General features: G+C 34.4%; 1 protein-coding gene across 2 annotated transcripts in view; it reads right to left on the bottom strand.

The window, feature by feature from the left end:
- Positions 1-18,671, bottom strand: part of LOC142986197 (dipeptidase 1-like) — a 253,941-nt gene that overhangs the window by 103,995 nt on the left and 131,275 nt on the right. Inside the window, exons 1-2 of one of the 2 annotated variants that reach the window (XM_076134536.1) lie at positions 17,009-17,175; positions 15,858-16,014 (exon numbers count right to left, since the gene is read on the bottom strand). In XM_076134536.1, the coding sequence (XP_075990651.1) occupies positions 15,858-16,014; positions 17,009-17,028 (177 nt within the window). In that variant the 5' untranslated portion in view covers positions 17,029-17,175. Of the gene's footprint in view, positions 1-15,857; positions 16,015-17,008; positions 17,176-18,671 lie in introns of those variants that run through there. The other variant, XM_076134534.1, reaches the window with a different exon arrangement.

Genomic DNA, 18,671 nt, shown 5'->3' with positions numbered 1-18,671 from the left:
AACGTTGCTTAACTTACCACACAAGAACGCCAATTACGATCCCGCCACGGGCCCCTTGCACGTTTCACTCAAAACTATCGTCAATATATCACCCCTATCTGCTTGTCCTCTGAACACAGGCAATAACTTCATCCCTTTACCAGATAAATTGTTTTGCCATAAATCAGGACTCTGGGCCCATGGGTGGCGTATGGACGGTCTTATTTATATTCCATGGGGTGTGCGAGATGGTTACACTAATTTTATGGGTGTCGGTTTTCTTGTTATGAGTTAATAAAACAATTGTTTGGAAGGAAGGGACTTTATGGTTTTTATTTTATTGTTTTAAATAGGAAGATAAAGGCTTTAGCGCTATTTTATTTAACAGAGCGTTAGATTCCTTCATACCGAATTAACTTGAGAGCCTGCGATAATAATTTCACGGCTATTATTCCCATATGTTCCCTAAATTATATTTCATTACAGTATAATTTAGAAAGGCTACGTTAAGTTATTACGACCCTTAAACAGCCTGCCACAAAAGGATCCCGAAATTCTTGCATTAGATTTTGTTATTTCAATCTGCATTCCAATTTTGACAAAAGCTTACATTACGCAATGTCATATCATCGCAGACCAACCCGGGTTTATCCCTCCCTCTAATAACCCAACCCAACCCCTCTAGAACCCTGCGTTTACGAATTTATAAAAGAGAAAACCTTTCGCTACTCAAATTCAATTACTACGTGGAATGTTTGTTACGTGAAAACCAACCTTATTACTATTATATTAGAGTTGATTTTTGTATGATGTAACGTGTGTGAGTTAGGACATGATTTTGTTTTGTATCCATTGTTTGGTTGTTTCCTTTGCCAAAGTATTTTTTGATGCGCAACGGAAACGGATTGGTATATTTCACTTTTCATATATCAGTGATATCAATCAGAGTAGGATTTATGGAAGGACACTTTTTATACTGTATTTGTATGCTTTATTTCTTTGGGTCGAAGTAAAATTTGGGTACTGAAATTTTGTTTGTTGTTAAATTTGTGAAGTAGAAAAATTACTAGGTTATGTTTCCTTCAGGTGTATATCGAATATAAGCGTTGGGGTGTGTTTACATTTAACGAAAGATGCGTCGAGCGTAGCTTAATAAGTATGGGCTCGCACAGACGCATCATCGATTGAGTGTGTAATGTCGAGTGTTTTTCTATACATTTATCAGTTCTGGCGTTACGCGACCGACAATACGCACCCTATATAATATGAACCGATAGCTAAACATCAAATTATTTCATATTAATTAAGAATGCAAGACATAAATACATTTTTCTTACATCACCTGTGAACTCACACTTCAAAGAGGTGCACTATCACTTTTTACCAGCCTGTAAATCCTCTCAAATGTAACGTAAAGTTGTAAGTTGAACGCTCGACGTTTGTTAGGCGACTAGACGGGTAACATCCCTTTGCTATCCACAAACAGGGCCAAGACTGACCAAATGCAAGAGACAGTTTGTATGCGGGCGAGGCATTCACCTTACTATCCGTGAGTCCGTTTCATGTTATAGTCACAGCCTTTAACTGTGTTCCTATAAACTCAGTCTTACTAATAAAAGTAGTGGAACTTCTGATTAGTTATGTTGTGTTACGTCCTTTCCACACTCATGAAGTTTTAAAATTGATTAAAAGTGACAAAACACTGTATAACTATAATCAGATTTTACAAGACTTTTATTAGTACGACAGAATATTTTTATGTTTATTCCAACAAACATTTTGTCCACTTTTCAGGTTAAAATTCACAAACAATTACTTCAACAGAAACAGAGCTTAACAACCTAAACACAAAATCCCACTCGTAGCTGCACTTTGAGAAAAAACATTTTTAAACGCGAAAATATCACAAAGCATATTTTAATCCCGCAAATCTGGTGTTACGTGACGAAAATAATTATGATACGCTCAAACGACGCGGGAAGGCAAACCACAACGTTTTTGAGACAAAAAAATATAAAATGACACGCCTTTGTTTCAAAGCAACTTAATAAGCCTCAGTTATAATTAAAATTGTGGGCGCAGGGGTAAAAGATTGGTCACCCCTGGTGTCGGTGCGGTGAAAAATTTGTTACGAGTGAATTTTATGATTTAAACCTTTTATGGTTTTTTTTTACGTAATGTACCGATAATAATTGTATTGTTTCACCAGTCTGCGAATTCTGTCGTTATTTCTAGGGCTTCTTTCGTGTGAAAGTACCCGGTTTGATGATAATTACTGTTCTTACAACAAACCTATTGTGATAGACTACCAAGTATTAATAAATTATTTCATTAAAATTGAGCAGTGCTGAATTGCTTGACGTAATATGCAAGGTATTTTCAACCCACAATTTAACGTGTCTTCCGAGAAACGGAGGAACTCGTCATGTATAACATGGTCACTCGACCACAAAACAACCTCGGTGGCCCCGGCTATTGTTACTACGCCAAGAGCTCCTCGAGTAGCTGATTTGACTAATATTAGAATAACCTACTTATTTATTTAACGGATTCATATTTATACAAAGCGAGAGTTGCTCTTCTCTACACAAATATACAGGCTGTTCTATACTTATCTGAAAATAGGCAATAATTATGAAAATTAAAATACAAATAATAATTAAAATGTATACTCTCCAATTAAGTTTCCGCTTCAGATGGTTCAGTAATTAAGGCATACACGATAATACGCGACAATTTCGTTCCATGATTATTTTCCGAAATGAATCATTCAATGAGTTTTACTTTAGTATAATGTTATCAGTATGATTGCGTTCAGTTTTAATAGGACTGGGTTAAAAATATAGGCCAAGTTAAGCTATGATCAAGGGCTTGGAATTAGTTCGCATTAGTTGTAGACGTATATGAAAATATTATAAAATAACTAACTGACCCGGCAAACGTTGTATTGCCATATAAAAAAGAAATTGTATCACTTAGAGGTATGAAAAATAGATGTTGGCCGATTCTCAGGCGTGCTCAATATGCTCACAAAATTTAATGAGAATCGGTCAAGCCGTTTCGGAGGAGTATGTCAACGAAAACTGTGACGCGAGAATTTTATATATTAGATATAGTACTAGAATGTATCTTCTTGTTTTATCACTTATGTATATTTCACATACCTACATCGCGCCTGTTATAAAATGTAGTAGTAAAAGGCAAGGGTGTGAGATTCCCCTACGTAATGCTATTAACAATTTTAGTTTCATGTAATAGGGATTGTTTTATCATTTAGCCTAAGCACAACAACAATAATTTAGGTCACGTTTTCCTGTACGGAAATCGATACAAAAACTTGCAATATCATTGTCTTCAAAAGAGAATAACAAAGAAAGATGAGAAAAACATTCTATAAAAGGATCTGCAAAAAATATTTTTTTTTCCTTAGCCTATTTTAATTTCCCACTGCTGGGCAAAGGCCTCCCAAGGTAAGACCCTTCCAAATCTCCCAATCTTGCCGCAAAAAAGATAGATTTTTAAAAAGTTTTTTTTTTACTGACTGTCCCTCCACAAAATATGGTACTATTAAATAGACAATTAGACACAGTTTCAGACTATCAAACCAAATATTTATAAGAATATTAGAATTAGTTGCTCTAGCTAAACATTACAACTGAAACAGAAATAAAATAATAACACCACCTAAGTCTCACAAAGGCGTCAATTGGGATTCAGAACGTTACACAGAATTTGTTGAAGAAAAGTACATAAAGCAGTTCCTTTATCACAGAACACAGTAACACAGTTACTTCCTTGCACGATACACAATAATAATGTACCGAAACATTTCTGAATATTCACTCTGACTATTCTGTTGAAAGGTACTTGCATATAAGCGATGTAACGCGATGGGTATGTTGCTTATTTTTTATTTTGGTACGTCTAGAAGAGAGTGAAGACATGTAAATACGTATTATTTTTGTACGTGATCAAATACGAATGTTGCCTAATTTTTAGGTTTGGGTCCATCTGTAAAAAAGTAATAAGCACGTATTTTTATCTTTTTGTACATAATTTGAATTGAATAGTAATGACGTTACGGTGTGGTACATTAATAGGAGATTCAGAGACCCGTGCGTAACTTGATGTTGTTTAAATCCCCATTATCAAAGAAAAAATACGTGCCTAAATTTATTTTGTCTTCCGATGTAATTTTAATATACTATCTGATGCCCTTGACTTGGTTCGAGTGGAAACTATTTATAGTTTATAAATAATAAATTAATTTGAACTCAATTTCGGTTTGCTTACTTTGGCAATATCCCTTCTACATAATCATTTTGGTGCAACGTAATATTTGAAGCACTAGAAATATCTATGCAACGGTATTAGATGCTCTAAGACTGCTCGAATGGTAGTGTAATGCTGCAATAGTATTAATTTGAACGAGCTGAGCGTTTCGAGTGCACACTTCCATGGATTACAAGCGGTAGCTTCAGATGCACGTATGTTGCAAGCAATGTACATTGTTCTGTAATTACACTTAATTCACGTATAATTGAATTTGTGGACTTAGCTGGTAAATTGCTCCGGTATTATGACAAACAATTTTTTTGGTTTTTAAAAGATCTTTCGCAATTCAGAATGACTTTGTTCGTTGAGATTTGTCATAAATTTTTTTGACTGTAAAAATAGGTTGAACTTTTACTCGAAACAGATATTTAATTTTGTGTATCACATATTTAAAGCGGGATTGAACCCACCGTCTTTACCACCTATAGAATGGCTATACGAATACCTTTTCAACAACAACACAAAAATCATTGTAATTATTTCACATGTCACGAAAAACTTAGTTTCTTAGCTTGCACGTTCGCCGATGTGTAAGCACCTTGTGAATCTGAAGAAGCAATTCATACAATAAACTGTATGGAATCTCTTGCGTTACTCTCAGAACCTCCCATAAGTGTATTTTCTGAGTTCCTCTCCACACATTCACAATAATAAAACACATTTTGTAGTAAGCATTTTCTACATTGTAAGCCTAGTGGAATGGGATTAGATCCTTTGTATAGCTTTCAAAGTGATAAATAAGGAATTAGGTAATTAGTTGCAGCTTTATATTGTTTTAATTTATTAATATCATGACCTAGGTGTGTTCGGTGGTGTTGGTGGCAGCTCCTTACATCATCAAAGATTTATACCTAATAGAAATATTGTTAAAACTAATTGGCGATTAAAAAGAGTGACCTGGAGTTTCTTGCCAGCTCTTCTCATTGGCCCTACCTTCCGAACTGGCGGTAAATTCACTCTCTGTATCATTGACTATCATAAGTGTCAGCATTTAACCTATATGAATAAATGATTTGATTTTGATTTTTTGTTTAGTATTTGGTCTGGCTTCAGCAATTTATTAACGTTTTTAAAACTCAAGTAGTTGAATGGATGCAAAGTTTCCACTTTACAGAGTGGTGAATTCGAGGCCTAACACCTCCTTTATTCCAAAAGGCGATTTTGCCCAGCTTTGGGACAGTAATGTATGATTTATTATATTACAATATAGCTAACGAAGGTTATTATTTTATATCTAGAACTACCTGTTGGGTTTTGAAGATTATTCTTATAAGATAGATACATTTATCATAAATTCTTTAGGCCCAGGTTTTGATCACGCCATGACCCACGAAAACAAAATAACCATCACAAAATTCAGTAAAACGGCAGAGCACTGTTTTCTGAAAAACATTTTTTTGCATGTCCGACTTCGTCCAATTTCTGAAGCTGAAAAACTATTTAGAAGACCCACAGCAGTGAGATCGTAAAGGGTTAAATATAGTTTCAACATTGATAGCATTAAGTGCTTTACTAATGACATCTCTCTTTATGCTACTCCAAATTGACTGTGGCATAAAAATACGAGGTGGGCCACGAAAACAGCGATTTTATTTTTCAAATCTTGCAGTACTTTGATCCAACACTTTATTCTTCTAGAAGTTTTCTTTGTTCGAAGAAGATACATGTAGCTTACTGCAGTAATAAAATGGGATAACGAAATTATATCGTATGTCCATTATGTCGGTTAAGACCATTCGTACACAAGGCCCAGGCAGGGGGGTTATCAAATATCTCAGTTGTCAATTTTTTGAGAGGCGCTATACTGCATATAATTTTATGCCTCATATATTATAGTGATTAACACTTTACGTTAAACCAGCAATGTATTGCATAATGGCTATCAAATTGACGTAACGTTGTCAACTGAGATACATGATAAGCCCGCAGGTCTTCAAACTGCGTGGAGCGGGTGCTATAGAAACAATTTTTGAAGAACATTTTGAATGTCAATCACTCAAGACTCGGCAGTACCGAATCGCGCTACTAGTCTATACAATATTACGTGTTATATAGAACTAGCTAACCCGCGCAATTTCCCTTGCGTCACATAAGAGAGAATAGGTCAAAATTTTCCCCGTTTCCGAAACATTTTTTACTGGTACTCTGCTCCTATTAGTAGTAGCGTGATGATATATAGCCTATAACCTTCCTCGATAAATGGACTATATAACACTGAAAGAATTTTTCAAATCGGACCAGTAGTTCCTGAGATTAGCGCGTTCAAACAAACAAACAAACAAACAAACAAACTCTTCAGCTTTGTAATATTAGTATAGATTTTTTATAGAATAATCTTTATACATATCGCAGATACATTTAGAAACATAATAATACGTGAGATTGGACTACAAAGGCAGTTTAATTAACTATTAAGTAATGTACCAAATCAGTTGGAAGTATCATACCACCTGCGTTTGACGTTTCAATTAATATATCGTCATAAATGCAATGGCATCCACATTGGTTTGGCTAAATGATTTCATATGAATTGTAAAATGTATTACACTATCTGTCATGCGGGTACACATCGTTAGGTTTCATATGTAAAGGCCCGTTCAGACATTGTGTTCATCGCTACCGTCTGCGGCATTCATGTTGTTCAGAGGAACAATTCCCTACAACTATCGACTATTTACTGCAGGCTAGCTATCGACAAATTTTCTATGATCAGCGCCCCTAGCGGGTACCGCGGGAACTATTTTTTCTGTACATTTTAAATGCCAAACTCTCGGTACTTTATATTACCGATCGAAGAGAACGCAGATATTAGTGCTATATAGAGATAATATTATATAAGCGTAATCCAGTATCTATTGCGGCATTTATACTGTTCGCACCGAAGCGGATCTTAGTGAGCAATGCTGTTTCCTTATGTAAATATATCCGAAACAAAATCCCTACCAATGAATCAGAACCGATATAAATATTTTAAATAATATAGGATAGGACTCAGGAGAAGCACGCAGTCCGTATACCTATCATTATTTGATTGGTAACCCAAACTAACAAAAATAAACCTAATAATTTCGTATCCATATTCCGTAACCGTAATGAACGAATCCGTATCCGATATGCGTTACGTTACATTCTATACATATTTTGTTCGTTACTGTGCTTACTTTTATCGTAACTACAAGAGTAAATAGAGAACAATTTCAAATAGTCTTGTGGTGAGTGGATGTCGCCACTGTCGTACAAACGAAGCCACAGCTACAGTGGTGGAGGTTCGATGTGGGCCTGTGATTGCATTAGCATTTCAGTCATACTGGAGCTTTGATTAGTCTTATGTGAACTCACTGTTGGGCTTTTCACGTGATAATTAAGTATAGAAGGGCTTTGTTATAATGATTGTTTTAAAGTTAAGCGCCCTTGTGATCGGGGTGGTAGTGTATTGCTAATCACGAGTTGTCGGGTTCGATTCCTTGCCTTTCATAGTTTGTATTTGAATAATTTCAATAGAAGCTCCTAGTTTGGTGCCCGTACCAACTGTACAGTGTTCCCGGTATGATAATAGTTATTTTATGGAATTAAAATTGTATACAGCAGAACTTGGTTTATTTCATACACATAAGCTTACACATTTTGAGCATAACAGTCGCAATGTAAATAAATATCGAAATTATTGTTACTAATGGAAATAAAAAAAACAGCTCCTCTTGTATATATTTTATATTATAAATATATGCCTAATTTCTTCGTACTCGCGTGTTTCGTGGCTCCACGCGACATGATAAGGACTCTCAAGGAGTTTTACGAGTTCCAAGTTTCCTTTTATCGTTCGGACCCTAAGGGATGGAATGACCCACAATTTTTCACTGCTATATTATTATGATGCTGTTGACCTCACTACAAATTGTCTGAGGGTACTTGAGCAATATTAATGAAGGGAACGGGTCAAATTGAAAATAGGGATTTTGGTTTGTACGTTGCGAACTAGTAAGTTTTGTAAGTTTAAGATGGTATGATATTGTCGACTGTAATAGATAACACGATTAAAAAATATTTTGAAGCAATAAAATAATTGTTTGCCTTCATAATAAAAAAACCTTATAGTGTTTAAAGTGTTAGTAAAGTGGCTACGGTGTATAAAATATACCCATGTTCTTTTTATATTCTTAGTCCTATAGATGTGAACCAATTGGAAGCGATGTCAGCACTTCTAAAACATTCACTAAGGTTGGATTAAAGTAGCATTATGTCTGACTATGAAATGAGCACCGAAGCATTGTCATCTCTTATTAGTGGTCGTATGCACTACCTAACTGTCTATACATTAATTGACTTATTAAATGTGTGTAGTAAGTGTGAGGTACCAATATCTACGGAGTTTCTTTACAGTTTCATTACAAAATTACTGACTGGCGAAACTAACAAACACACTAATAACTATGGGACATCGCGTGTGGTACAGCGGTCACGCTACTACCAAGTAAAACGTACAAAGCTTTCCTGAACTAGATTCGTGCATGTCGCCTTTGTTACTATTCTAAACTTTCAAACAAAAACTTCATATAGAATCACTACGGTCAGCGAATCCGCAACTACATTTGGACTATAAAACCCTCGTTTGTAAGAATACTAGCTAACGCGGGTTTGACGTCGCACTAACGACAGTTTTTAAAGCTCCTAGTGTGTTTTCAAAGAACTATTTTTTTGTAAAATGATTTAGTTTAGCGCTGTTCTAAGTCACAGATAATTTTTGAGTACCAAAGCAGTATTCTTTAAGAAATTTTATAATTAAGACAAATACTTGATACAAAGGTGAAAAGATTGTAAAAATCACGCTACACCTTGAGATAGCTGGCCATCAAGAATTTACCTAAAAATGTTTGATAAATACAACCGAAATATTTTTTATATAACTGACTTATGATAGCCGTTTAATTTAAAATACTTGATAATTAGGAAATAACACGCCTGGACATGTTTTAGTTTCGCCAAGAAAAAATAACAACATCATCAAGTTAAAAAAACAAAAAGTTACATATAATATCGACATTTAAAACACTCCAAAAGACACAATAGTTTATCAAAATTCTCTTCCTCTACTAAAGTTATACAAGCCCAATGTAGTTGAGAACCGCTAGTACAATGTTCATGAGTGAGGTGTAACCTGTCGTGGTGAAAGCCTTCCTGACGAGGGTCTGGGGTATGAATTAAACCCTCGCTGTATTGGTTTTGAGGTAAACGTTGAGTAATTAAATATTACTGATGTTATTGGTTTCTTGACCAGGGGACTGTTTTGTTTTGAAAATTAATGTTGGAATTTCTACGTAATAATCGACCCGCATTTGGTCAGTGTGGTGGACTCAAGGCACAACCGTTCTCTTGTTCGGGAGTAGACTCTTGCTCGGTCCTCAGTCGGACAATCATGGATTAAAAAAGACTAATTTGGTTATTAGGCTTTGAACGAAAAAAACTAGTTTATCGCCATTGGTTTCGCGTTTTTGACAAATGCACTTAGCTTATGTTTTGTGGGTGTTGGCGAAACTTTGCACTTTGTCGGACTAAGCTTTTATTTGCAGTAAAAGTTTAAATTATAATGTGTTTGTTGGTATTAAAATTTTGGCTTAAAAAACCCTATTATAAAAAAAAACTACTCCACCTACAGGCTGGCTCTATAAGACGGTAAAAAATTATTGAAATAGTTAAGACGACTATAGATATTTTCAATTTAATCAGATTAATATTTTATTTGTTATAAAACAAATAATATTATAAAGTTAGGTCGTGTTTGAAGGCGACATCAAAGGCGTTTAATAGCAGCTATTAAAACGTTATGATCGCTGCGAGAGACTGTCGGTCAATAAAACTAATTTCGATGAACATTCTGATAACAGATACTTCATGTCAGTGCGTCTGTAACATGTTTTAACAAAACAGTTAAATTTGGGTGTGTTTTTTATAACTTTAAATGTATGCGAGCGATAATGCGACTGCATCCGTAGCGCAATGCTTAAGGTAGCCATGCCGCAATCATTGCGTCGGAAGGTCCTGAGTTTGGTTCCTACACGAAATAACTGTTTGCGCGATCCACAAATAATTGTGTCGGGTATGGTTGTACTCTGTGTCCGTTGTTTGTATGTTTGTAAAAGTCCCCGCGGCTCAAGAGCAATTCTTAGTACGGGAGTTGTCTTTTGAAAAAAAAGAACAGGGTGTGCCTAATAGTGGACTCACATAACCTAGGAAAAACAACAATAAATAAAATTTAAAATCTACTCCTACCCTTATAATAATAAATTCTACTCATAACAAAGGCCTTCATATATTATAAACACAACTTTCACCCGTAGCAATTATTTATGTTGAACAACTTTACAACAGGCATTTACGGCTAGACTAAAAATACTGACTGTCTGAGTATGCCTTATTTACGTGCGTCTAAATATAATCAGTACCCTGTCTATCCTTAAATAGGACTCTTTTATAAGTATATTTTTGTTGCGGCTCCGGTAGACGTCTACCCCAAAAAGTGGTCTGTCGTGTTCAATAGTACCATTAAAACCATTCGGTATCATCTTGATATGTAAAAGTGAGTAAATTTGAGTGTAGATCAAGATATTATGTAACAATATACTTAATTAAATATTAATGTTAGAACTGTACCTACTCGTAAGACCGGAGATGCCAGGCTCTCCATGTATTTTTTGTAACGAAATTGAACAAGATAATAATATGGAATTAATAAGTAAATACAATATATCTAACCCGGAAATATAAAAAAAATATATTTTGTTTAAAATTAAAGTTATTGCCCCGTATTAAAAATCTTAAAGACTATATATAAATAATTATAAACTTTCTAATTGTAGGTTATCACGCCTGGCTAAGACATAACCATCTTCAGCAGAGTAACATTACTTGAAAAATATATAGGAATTGCATCATTTATAATTTCCTGGATGAAACACCAATTTTCGATAGCAACCCTTCCCGTCTAGACCAGCAAATTGATTGATAATTACATTGATTACTGAAGGGTTAACACGAAAGTATTTGACCCGGTTAATTGTTTATCGCCATTTAAATCAGGAAATTCACTATAAATGATGGGATATAGACAATTTGGGTATATAACAAGCCATAAAACTGATAAATGCAATTCTGTAATAGGCAAAAGGCAATATATATTTTTTTAGATAAAACTACGCTTGTCGAGGTTGTTCAGTGGATAGGTGACCATATAATAGGTAGGTGAAAGTCCGATTAGCAGTTACTCCATGTAAAATACTGGTATCCAGCTACATCACAAGCATTTCTGGTCAACATTTCTATAATCTAAGCCTTACCTAAAGAATGCCAGAGTAATCTATACTAGGAAGTAAGAACACTAGTTCTCAATAAAATATCGACCACGCTGTGTCAAAGAGAATTCAGGTGGATTAAACATACATTAGGTTAACCACTGACCACCCGAAGGAAAAAAATAAAAATAGTCGAAAGCTATTCCATTAGGAGTCGAACTGTTTGCGATTGCCTGATCAAACGACCATCTTTGAATTAATTAACAAATAATTATTGTCACTTGATCACTTCACGTTTTCCTAGATTAACGACAAATAAAAAAAACTTGTACATTCGTAACATCACACCTGATACACGCGAAGGCGTAGGCAGAGATGAATGAAATAATAAAATAATTTATTTTCTTAAATTACAGAAACAACTTATTTATATTTGATTTGATTACAACGAGAATACTATACTTGTGACGTCATAATGTCAGCATATTTGTATGAAAAGCGTTTCCGACGATTCTTAAAGATTTAACTTTGCTGATTTAAGAAAACACTATTCTCGACTACTCTTTCAAGCATTGATCTGTGAAATATAATAGCTATTCTTGACTTTTCTTACAATAATAGGAGAACATGAGTTTTAGTTCCACCTGAAGATTTTGCAGAGGTTTATCGAAATACACGGACTTTTCGTCGCCTATAGCGGGCTCTTGTAACAGGGAGCGAGCTTATTGCCGTAAACCGAGCACGTAACCACACTGCGGGCTACAATTACGAATATTCTAGCGAAATTTCCCAAAATCAAATAGCATTTTGCATAGCCCGGGTATCCGACTTCAAACAGGCAGTCAGATTCACTAGAAGGAAAATTGATACCGTCATTCCAGCATAATGCATAGCTAGTTGATCTCACTGGTTAGTAAATGGGTTGAGCGTGGTTTTTGAACTGAGCGTCTCCGTGCTTCTAAGGGATGTAAAAGTCGGTACCAGTAGCTCGATTCTCTACTACTATCGATTACCGACAACCGATCTGTCATCGAGAAATTTTGTATGAACATCTGATCAGCGCCTCTGACGGGCGTCATAGAAATTTTTTTGGCAGAAAATTTTAATGTCAAAATGTCAATAGTTAGCCGGTTGTTCACTAAGTTGTTGCAAAGCGTATATACACATACGATCACATTAGTAAAACACATCAAAATTACAACTACAATATAAAAGAATAATAATAAAATATCTAATCCGGAGTCCACTTAACCCGTCACCGCCGTGCCTACTCGGGTACACCTGTTGACGTGAAATATATCGTGAAACGACCCGCTAACAGATCGAAAGGTGTTCAAGTGGACAATACACAATGGACTGATACCACAATGGTCTAACTCGCGGCAGATGTAGGGTTAACAATGATTGATGATTAGTTTCTGGAAAGAGGTTTTTTGCACGAGTACGACGTTCGTTCTGAGATGGTTTTTTAGGTTAGGTATAGCTTTTGGAAGGTTAGGCAATGATTATATGTTTGAGTGTCTGTGTTTTAAGTAATTTTTATTTTAGAGGCATGGTATGGAATGATTTTTTTTGTAAATTATTTATATGCCATATGCCTTGGTAAATGTGCGGATTTTGTTAATGAAACAATATTAAAACGATCTTAGTATCATAACTACTTAAAGATAATTTACTATTAATCAATTCAGTTTATTTATTTGGGTCGTGTCGGAACCACAAAATTATTTCGTGTAACTGATCCGAGATTATAAACATTATGTCTATTATTTATTTTCATAAATTCACAAAACATTTTCAGCAGCTGAAATATCTTCATAAAAACCTTAAATAAGATTCATTATCAACACACAAAAACCACACAACACAAACCTTTTCATAACATCCTTAAAGCACAAAAACGATCATTACCGTTGCTGAAAAGTAAAATAAAACAACATACGCAAGAAAGTGTTTTCCTTATTACTTAATAACAACCGTTTCCATCCAAGCATATTACCCCAATCGGGATACAAACCTCTAATTGCATTACGGGACGGGGAACGAACGCAAATTTCACATTAGAAAGGATTAAAGGGGAAAAAAATACCCCCCCCCCCCTCTTTTTACGCCGATCGGTGTTTTTGTACGCACAGTCGCAGGCGAGGGTTAATTTGAATTTATGCTAGCAATAAATATTTTTGCTGCCTACAAAAGAGTTATTGGGTACAATTTATTGCCCTACAGTTTTAAAGGGTTATTTTTTTGTTAGTATTTACAAGCCTTTTTCGGCTGCTAATCTGTTTGCTGTTTTCTGTGTATAGTTTTGTTTTCATTTCAAGGTCTTTTTATATTACGTACAAACTTAATATTGTTTTACTCGGGAACATTTTTAAAGACTACTACGAGTTATAAATACGTTTTTACTTAGTTTAAATAACACTTTCTAAACATTGTTTATGTAACTCAAATTCTGAAAATGTTTCGAGGAGGAAACTCGGGTTATTTTTAAAACATCTCAAGTCATGGCAATGTTTTGATCTCTGACAGTAAGATATTTTGGAATCTTACACTACCATATTTAATCTCATTAGAGGTCTTAAATATATGTTATATTTTCAATTAAACTACAAACATCAAAGCTTACTTTTACAGTTTTAAGTAAATGCATTATACATAACTAATTTAAAATTCATATTAAATCAGTATTCTATTCTCAAACTGCCTACATTTTCCTTCAGTTTTCTACCCAGTATGCATCGAGAATTACCTCCAGACAACTTATATCGAGAAGCGTAACCTGTCAAATATATCATACGCTGATAGATGGCGACACTGCGCCGGTACGATTGAGCTGTATATCATGCGCCAATTTTAAACCCCCCACTGTGAAAAGAGTTATAGGCTATGTATTAATGGAATAAAAGCCCCGTGTTCGGTTCCCTGGAAGGGTAATATATTGTTGTTTGGTTGAAAGGGGTTGTAAATATATGTATATCACTGTATATAACTGCAAAACAAATATGTTTTTCTTTATGGGTGATGTTAGTTAACTTTTAAAATAATACAGTTGATTTTTGATAGAAAAATATAAAATTACGTTTTACTATAGAAAAATATAGAAGCCACGAAACAATGTCATCCCTGTAATTTTCTTTTGCTCCTCAAAAGGTTTTTGTGCGATTGACAAATGGCTGCGCGATTCTCTCACATTATGGACAACTAGCTAGCTATCGAGAAATGTTGTATGAAAATGTGATCAGCACACGATGTTGTACATCTTGAATATCACTCTCGATAATCGATAGTCTAACTAACTGTAGATATCGCTACTGGTCTGATTATATTTGATTGACTATTCTCTGCCAACCTATATGAACAAAACCTTAATTTTATTTTTAGCATAAAGAAATACATGTAGTTCGTTTGCAAATGAAATGCGGCACAAGATTAATCACATTGCAAGAGTTGTTAAAACAAAAAACCTCCCAACTTCACCATTATTCATCGCCGCCGATAACTCTACTTGAAGTGTCGCTAAAGTTTTACAAATAGACCGAGAAATACTTGTGTTTTACTAAAAACTGCGAATTTGAATTCAACAAGAGTCGTAATTCTTTGTTTCAAAACTTTGCTTTAAGCGTACTATCTGATTTTAACCGCTAACGCTTGGCGATGCTTTTTTAGTGTCGTATTTTGTTTTAAAACTGTTTGTTTAGATTGATTTATTGATGTTTTAAGTACATTAGGTAACTAATAGTGGCGTATATAATATGGAAGTAAATCCTACTAATCGTATATCCTACTAATATTATAAATGCGAAAGTTTGTGAGAATGTATGTATGGATGTTTATTACTCTGTGTTTGTGTGTTTTCATGCCTTAGTAGCACTGCATTTGCTACTCATAAAATCACGAAGACGCATATAACAATCAGTCTTGGTGTTTAATAGCCTACGTGTTTTGAGAGTGATTAAACAGACTCTTTTCTGAATATAGTGCATACACTTGGACACTACAAACAAGTCTTTACGCAGTTAGATTTGAGTAGCTAGTTTCAATGAAACTGGTCGTGGTTCCCATTTTTTTTTATATTGTAGATATTCTATGTATAATATAGATATTGAGTGATATTTGTAAAACGTTCGTCGCGCCTCATAACAGTCTTTCTTTCGTTTTCTGTGAAAAGACGAGAACGACATAAAAGGACGAGTAGACTGAAATTTCCCTTCGTAAAGTCCCATAGCTTCAAAGTCTTCATATAAAAGTGCCACTAACCTGAGCTCCGACCATCCCCTGCTTCATCCTAGGCAGGTCTGTGTGGGAGTACTTGGAGATAGACCAGGGTTCCACGATGGTCAGGTCGGTGTTCAGCTCGAAGTCGTTGATCTGGTTCCGTAGAAACTTGCGGATGTTCCATGGTAAGTCGTTGTGGCTGCAACAAAGTAATTGTGTAACAAATATACAAACAAACATACATACATACATGCATGTCATACATACATACAAACATACATACATAGAATCATATATTCACAGACAATTCATAAAAACGAAACTTGTGTTGATAAGCGTTTATGCCGATTTTAATGGTTAGTATTAAATTACAGTTTTGAATTAGTAGTAAAGCATATATTTTTGAATTAATAGCGCTGTTACAACTAATAGATCGCTAATTCCAATAATTATTATTTGTGATTAAAAAGAAGTAAAACTATTGAGTAATTATAATTTAAAATTTGTGTAATAATATTTTTATATTATGTTCTACAATGGAAATTTATATTATGGACTACACAGCAAACTATAATAATAATATAATTGGATTAAATAAATATCACAATAAATTGTTCTACTAATACTGCTGTGTCATTTACCGACTACAGAACACAATGTGCTGCGTTTCATTCCCAGTTCGGGTAAAGTTTCATAAAGTTTTCAGTAAGGAAATTTTCAGCAGAAGATTGCAGTTTGAAAAAGTGTTCAGTAGATGACAATTGTTCCTTTTACATGAGAAAAACTTTATTTTAAAAGGGGTGAATTTTATTTAAGTATATTTATTTGTAAAGTTTTTAGCTACATTGATATTAACTTATTATTTATTGTATTAACTAAAGCAGCATTTTTCAATTGAACTAAGTTATGTTTTGTCGTGATCAGTAGCTGGAAAATATGTAGAAAATCACAAGTTTGGCAAAATATGCATATGTAAATAATGTTAACATGTAAGTCTGTTTGTAAAAAAATGCTTGTTGGATATATTTCTTATATATTTCTTTTCGTTCTCCGTTTATTTAAGTTGCCGTACTGCTAAATAACATAAGCATTCACTGATCCAGCAATATTCTAGGCTTTAATTCTTTTATAAGGCATTATTATCAAAAACCAATATCGTTCGGCGATCAATAAAATGAAACCTAACGACTAACCTCCGGTTTCTGAGGTACATTTTAGCGGAAGTTTATCTATTCAATAGCGTTTAAGTTCAGAAACATGACAGTTTGAATAGATAAACCACCACCGTACCTCAGTATCCTGTACCTCAGTAAGTGAGTGTCGAAAAGTCATTTATTACGTCTTTCACATTACAACACCCTTTCTTTGTTCAACACATACCAGAAATAAAAACACAATACTTTACAGCACTAAGATTCAATATTCAATTCGCCATCAGGTTATCCGAAGTGCTATAAAACGTTTACGACGCGAACACGCCGACAGTTCCCTGCTGGGACGTGACTGCCGTACGTCCGCGCGGCGGAGCGTGAAGATACGTGATATTACCAGGGGACTGATTTTGACCAGGTTGCTGTGACTTTTTGATACTATCGAATTGACTGTAGAAGTTTTTAAATTATGGCGTTCAAATAAAGGTAGGAAATGTGGATGAAAAATTTTAAAGATATTTAATCTTTAAAATTTTTGAAAGAGAACTTAATGTTATTGGTGTTTCGTCACCCGGATAGATGTCATTACTTTCATGTCGGCCATTTTATTTGAAAAAAACTCGAATAACAGTAGTTTTTCATACTTAAATAGTTGAAAGATGCCCAGTTGTTCGTAATTGCACTTAAAAATATAATGTAATCATCAAAATTGTCTCGTAAACGAAGTTTCAAACGTTAAATTAAAATTAATTATTGCACCAAAAATGAGCAAGTGCGAAAATGAGACTGAAAACGTATCAAGTATCTCAACTAGTGTACGTCAAATTGATGATCACTATTCAATACATTGCTGCTTTATCGTAACGTGTTAATCACTAAGGGAGAAGACAATGTACATCATCGCGGCTTTCAAATAGTTGTCAACTGAGTTACGTGATTGATCTATAAACTCACTCTTTATATAAGTGACAACAATTCAGAGATAGAACAGCACAAACCGTAAGCAAAATAAAATCAATTAATTAGTATTTCTTCTTAGTTCTTTCTCCAATCACGAGATAATTAAAATGGAAGCTTGTTGACTCCATTACAGGTTGTCTTGTTGTTATCGACTTGTTACGACGCCGGCTACGATGTGCTTTGTGCATAAAAGATTTGCTTATATAGGAGAGGAAATTGTATCTGTATATATATTGTAAATGAGAATGATGTAGATAGATGCCTTTTCCATAGAGGTAGGCAGAGATCATAGAAATATTGATTGATAATTTTGTAATGCAATGCTTTTATTGTAGTGTGTGAAAAGGGAGACATTAAAAAAATGATTGTCAGTCTCCTTTTGTTCATGTTGTAAGATTTTGGTTCGGAAAAAATACCTTATTAAAATATATAGCTTACCAAACCAAACTTAACCAAGGGACCTGAAAATTTAAGTGAAAGGTTACGTTTGGCCCTCTTTTTGACAAAAAACGCAAATAAAACAACTTGTTGCCAAAATATTTGTATTTTTTTTGTTTCCAGACACCTGAAGATATATTTATCCATCAGTCAATAAAATTAATTGCTTGAAAGGCTGAACTAGACTGTGGAGAGACTACAGCTATTTTCGACTTCAAGAGCTTCATCGAAGAATTGAAGGCTTCATGAATGATCAACTAGGTTTGCTGATCGGTGAAATTGTAGGTTCTTCGTTATATCCACAACT

Source organism: Anticarsia gemmatalis, chromosome Z (assembly GCF_050436995.1).
Source record: "Anticarsia gemmatalis isolate Benzon Research Colony breed Stoneville strain chromosome Z, ilAntGemm2 primary, whole genome shotgun sequence".
NCBI lineage: Eukaryota > Metazoa > Arthropoda > Insecta > Lepidoptera > Erebidae > Anticarsia > Anticarsia gemmatalis.
This window is presented reverse-complemented; position numbering and strand designations above follow the sequence as displayed.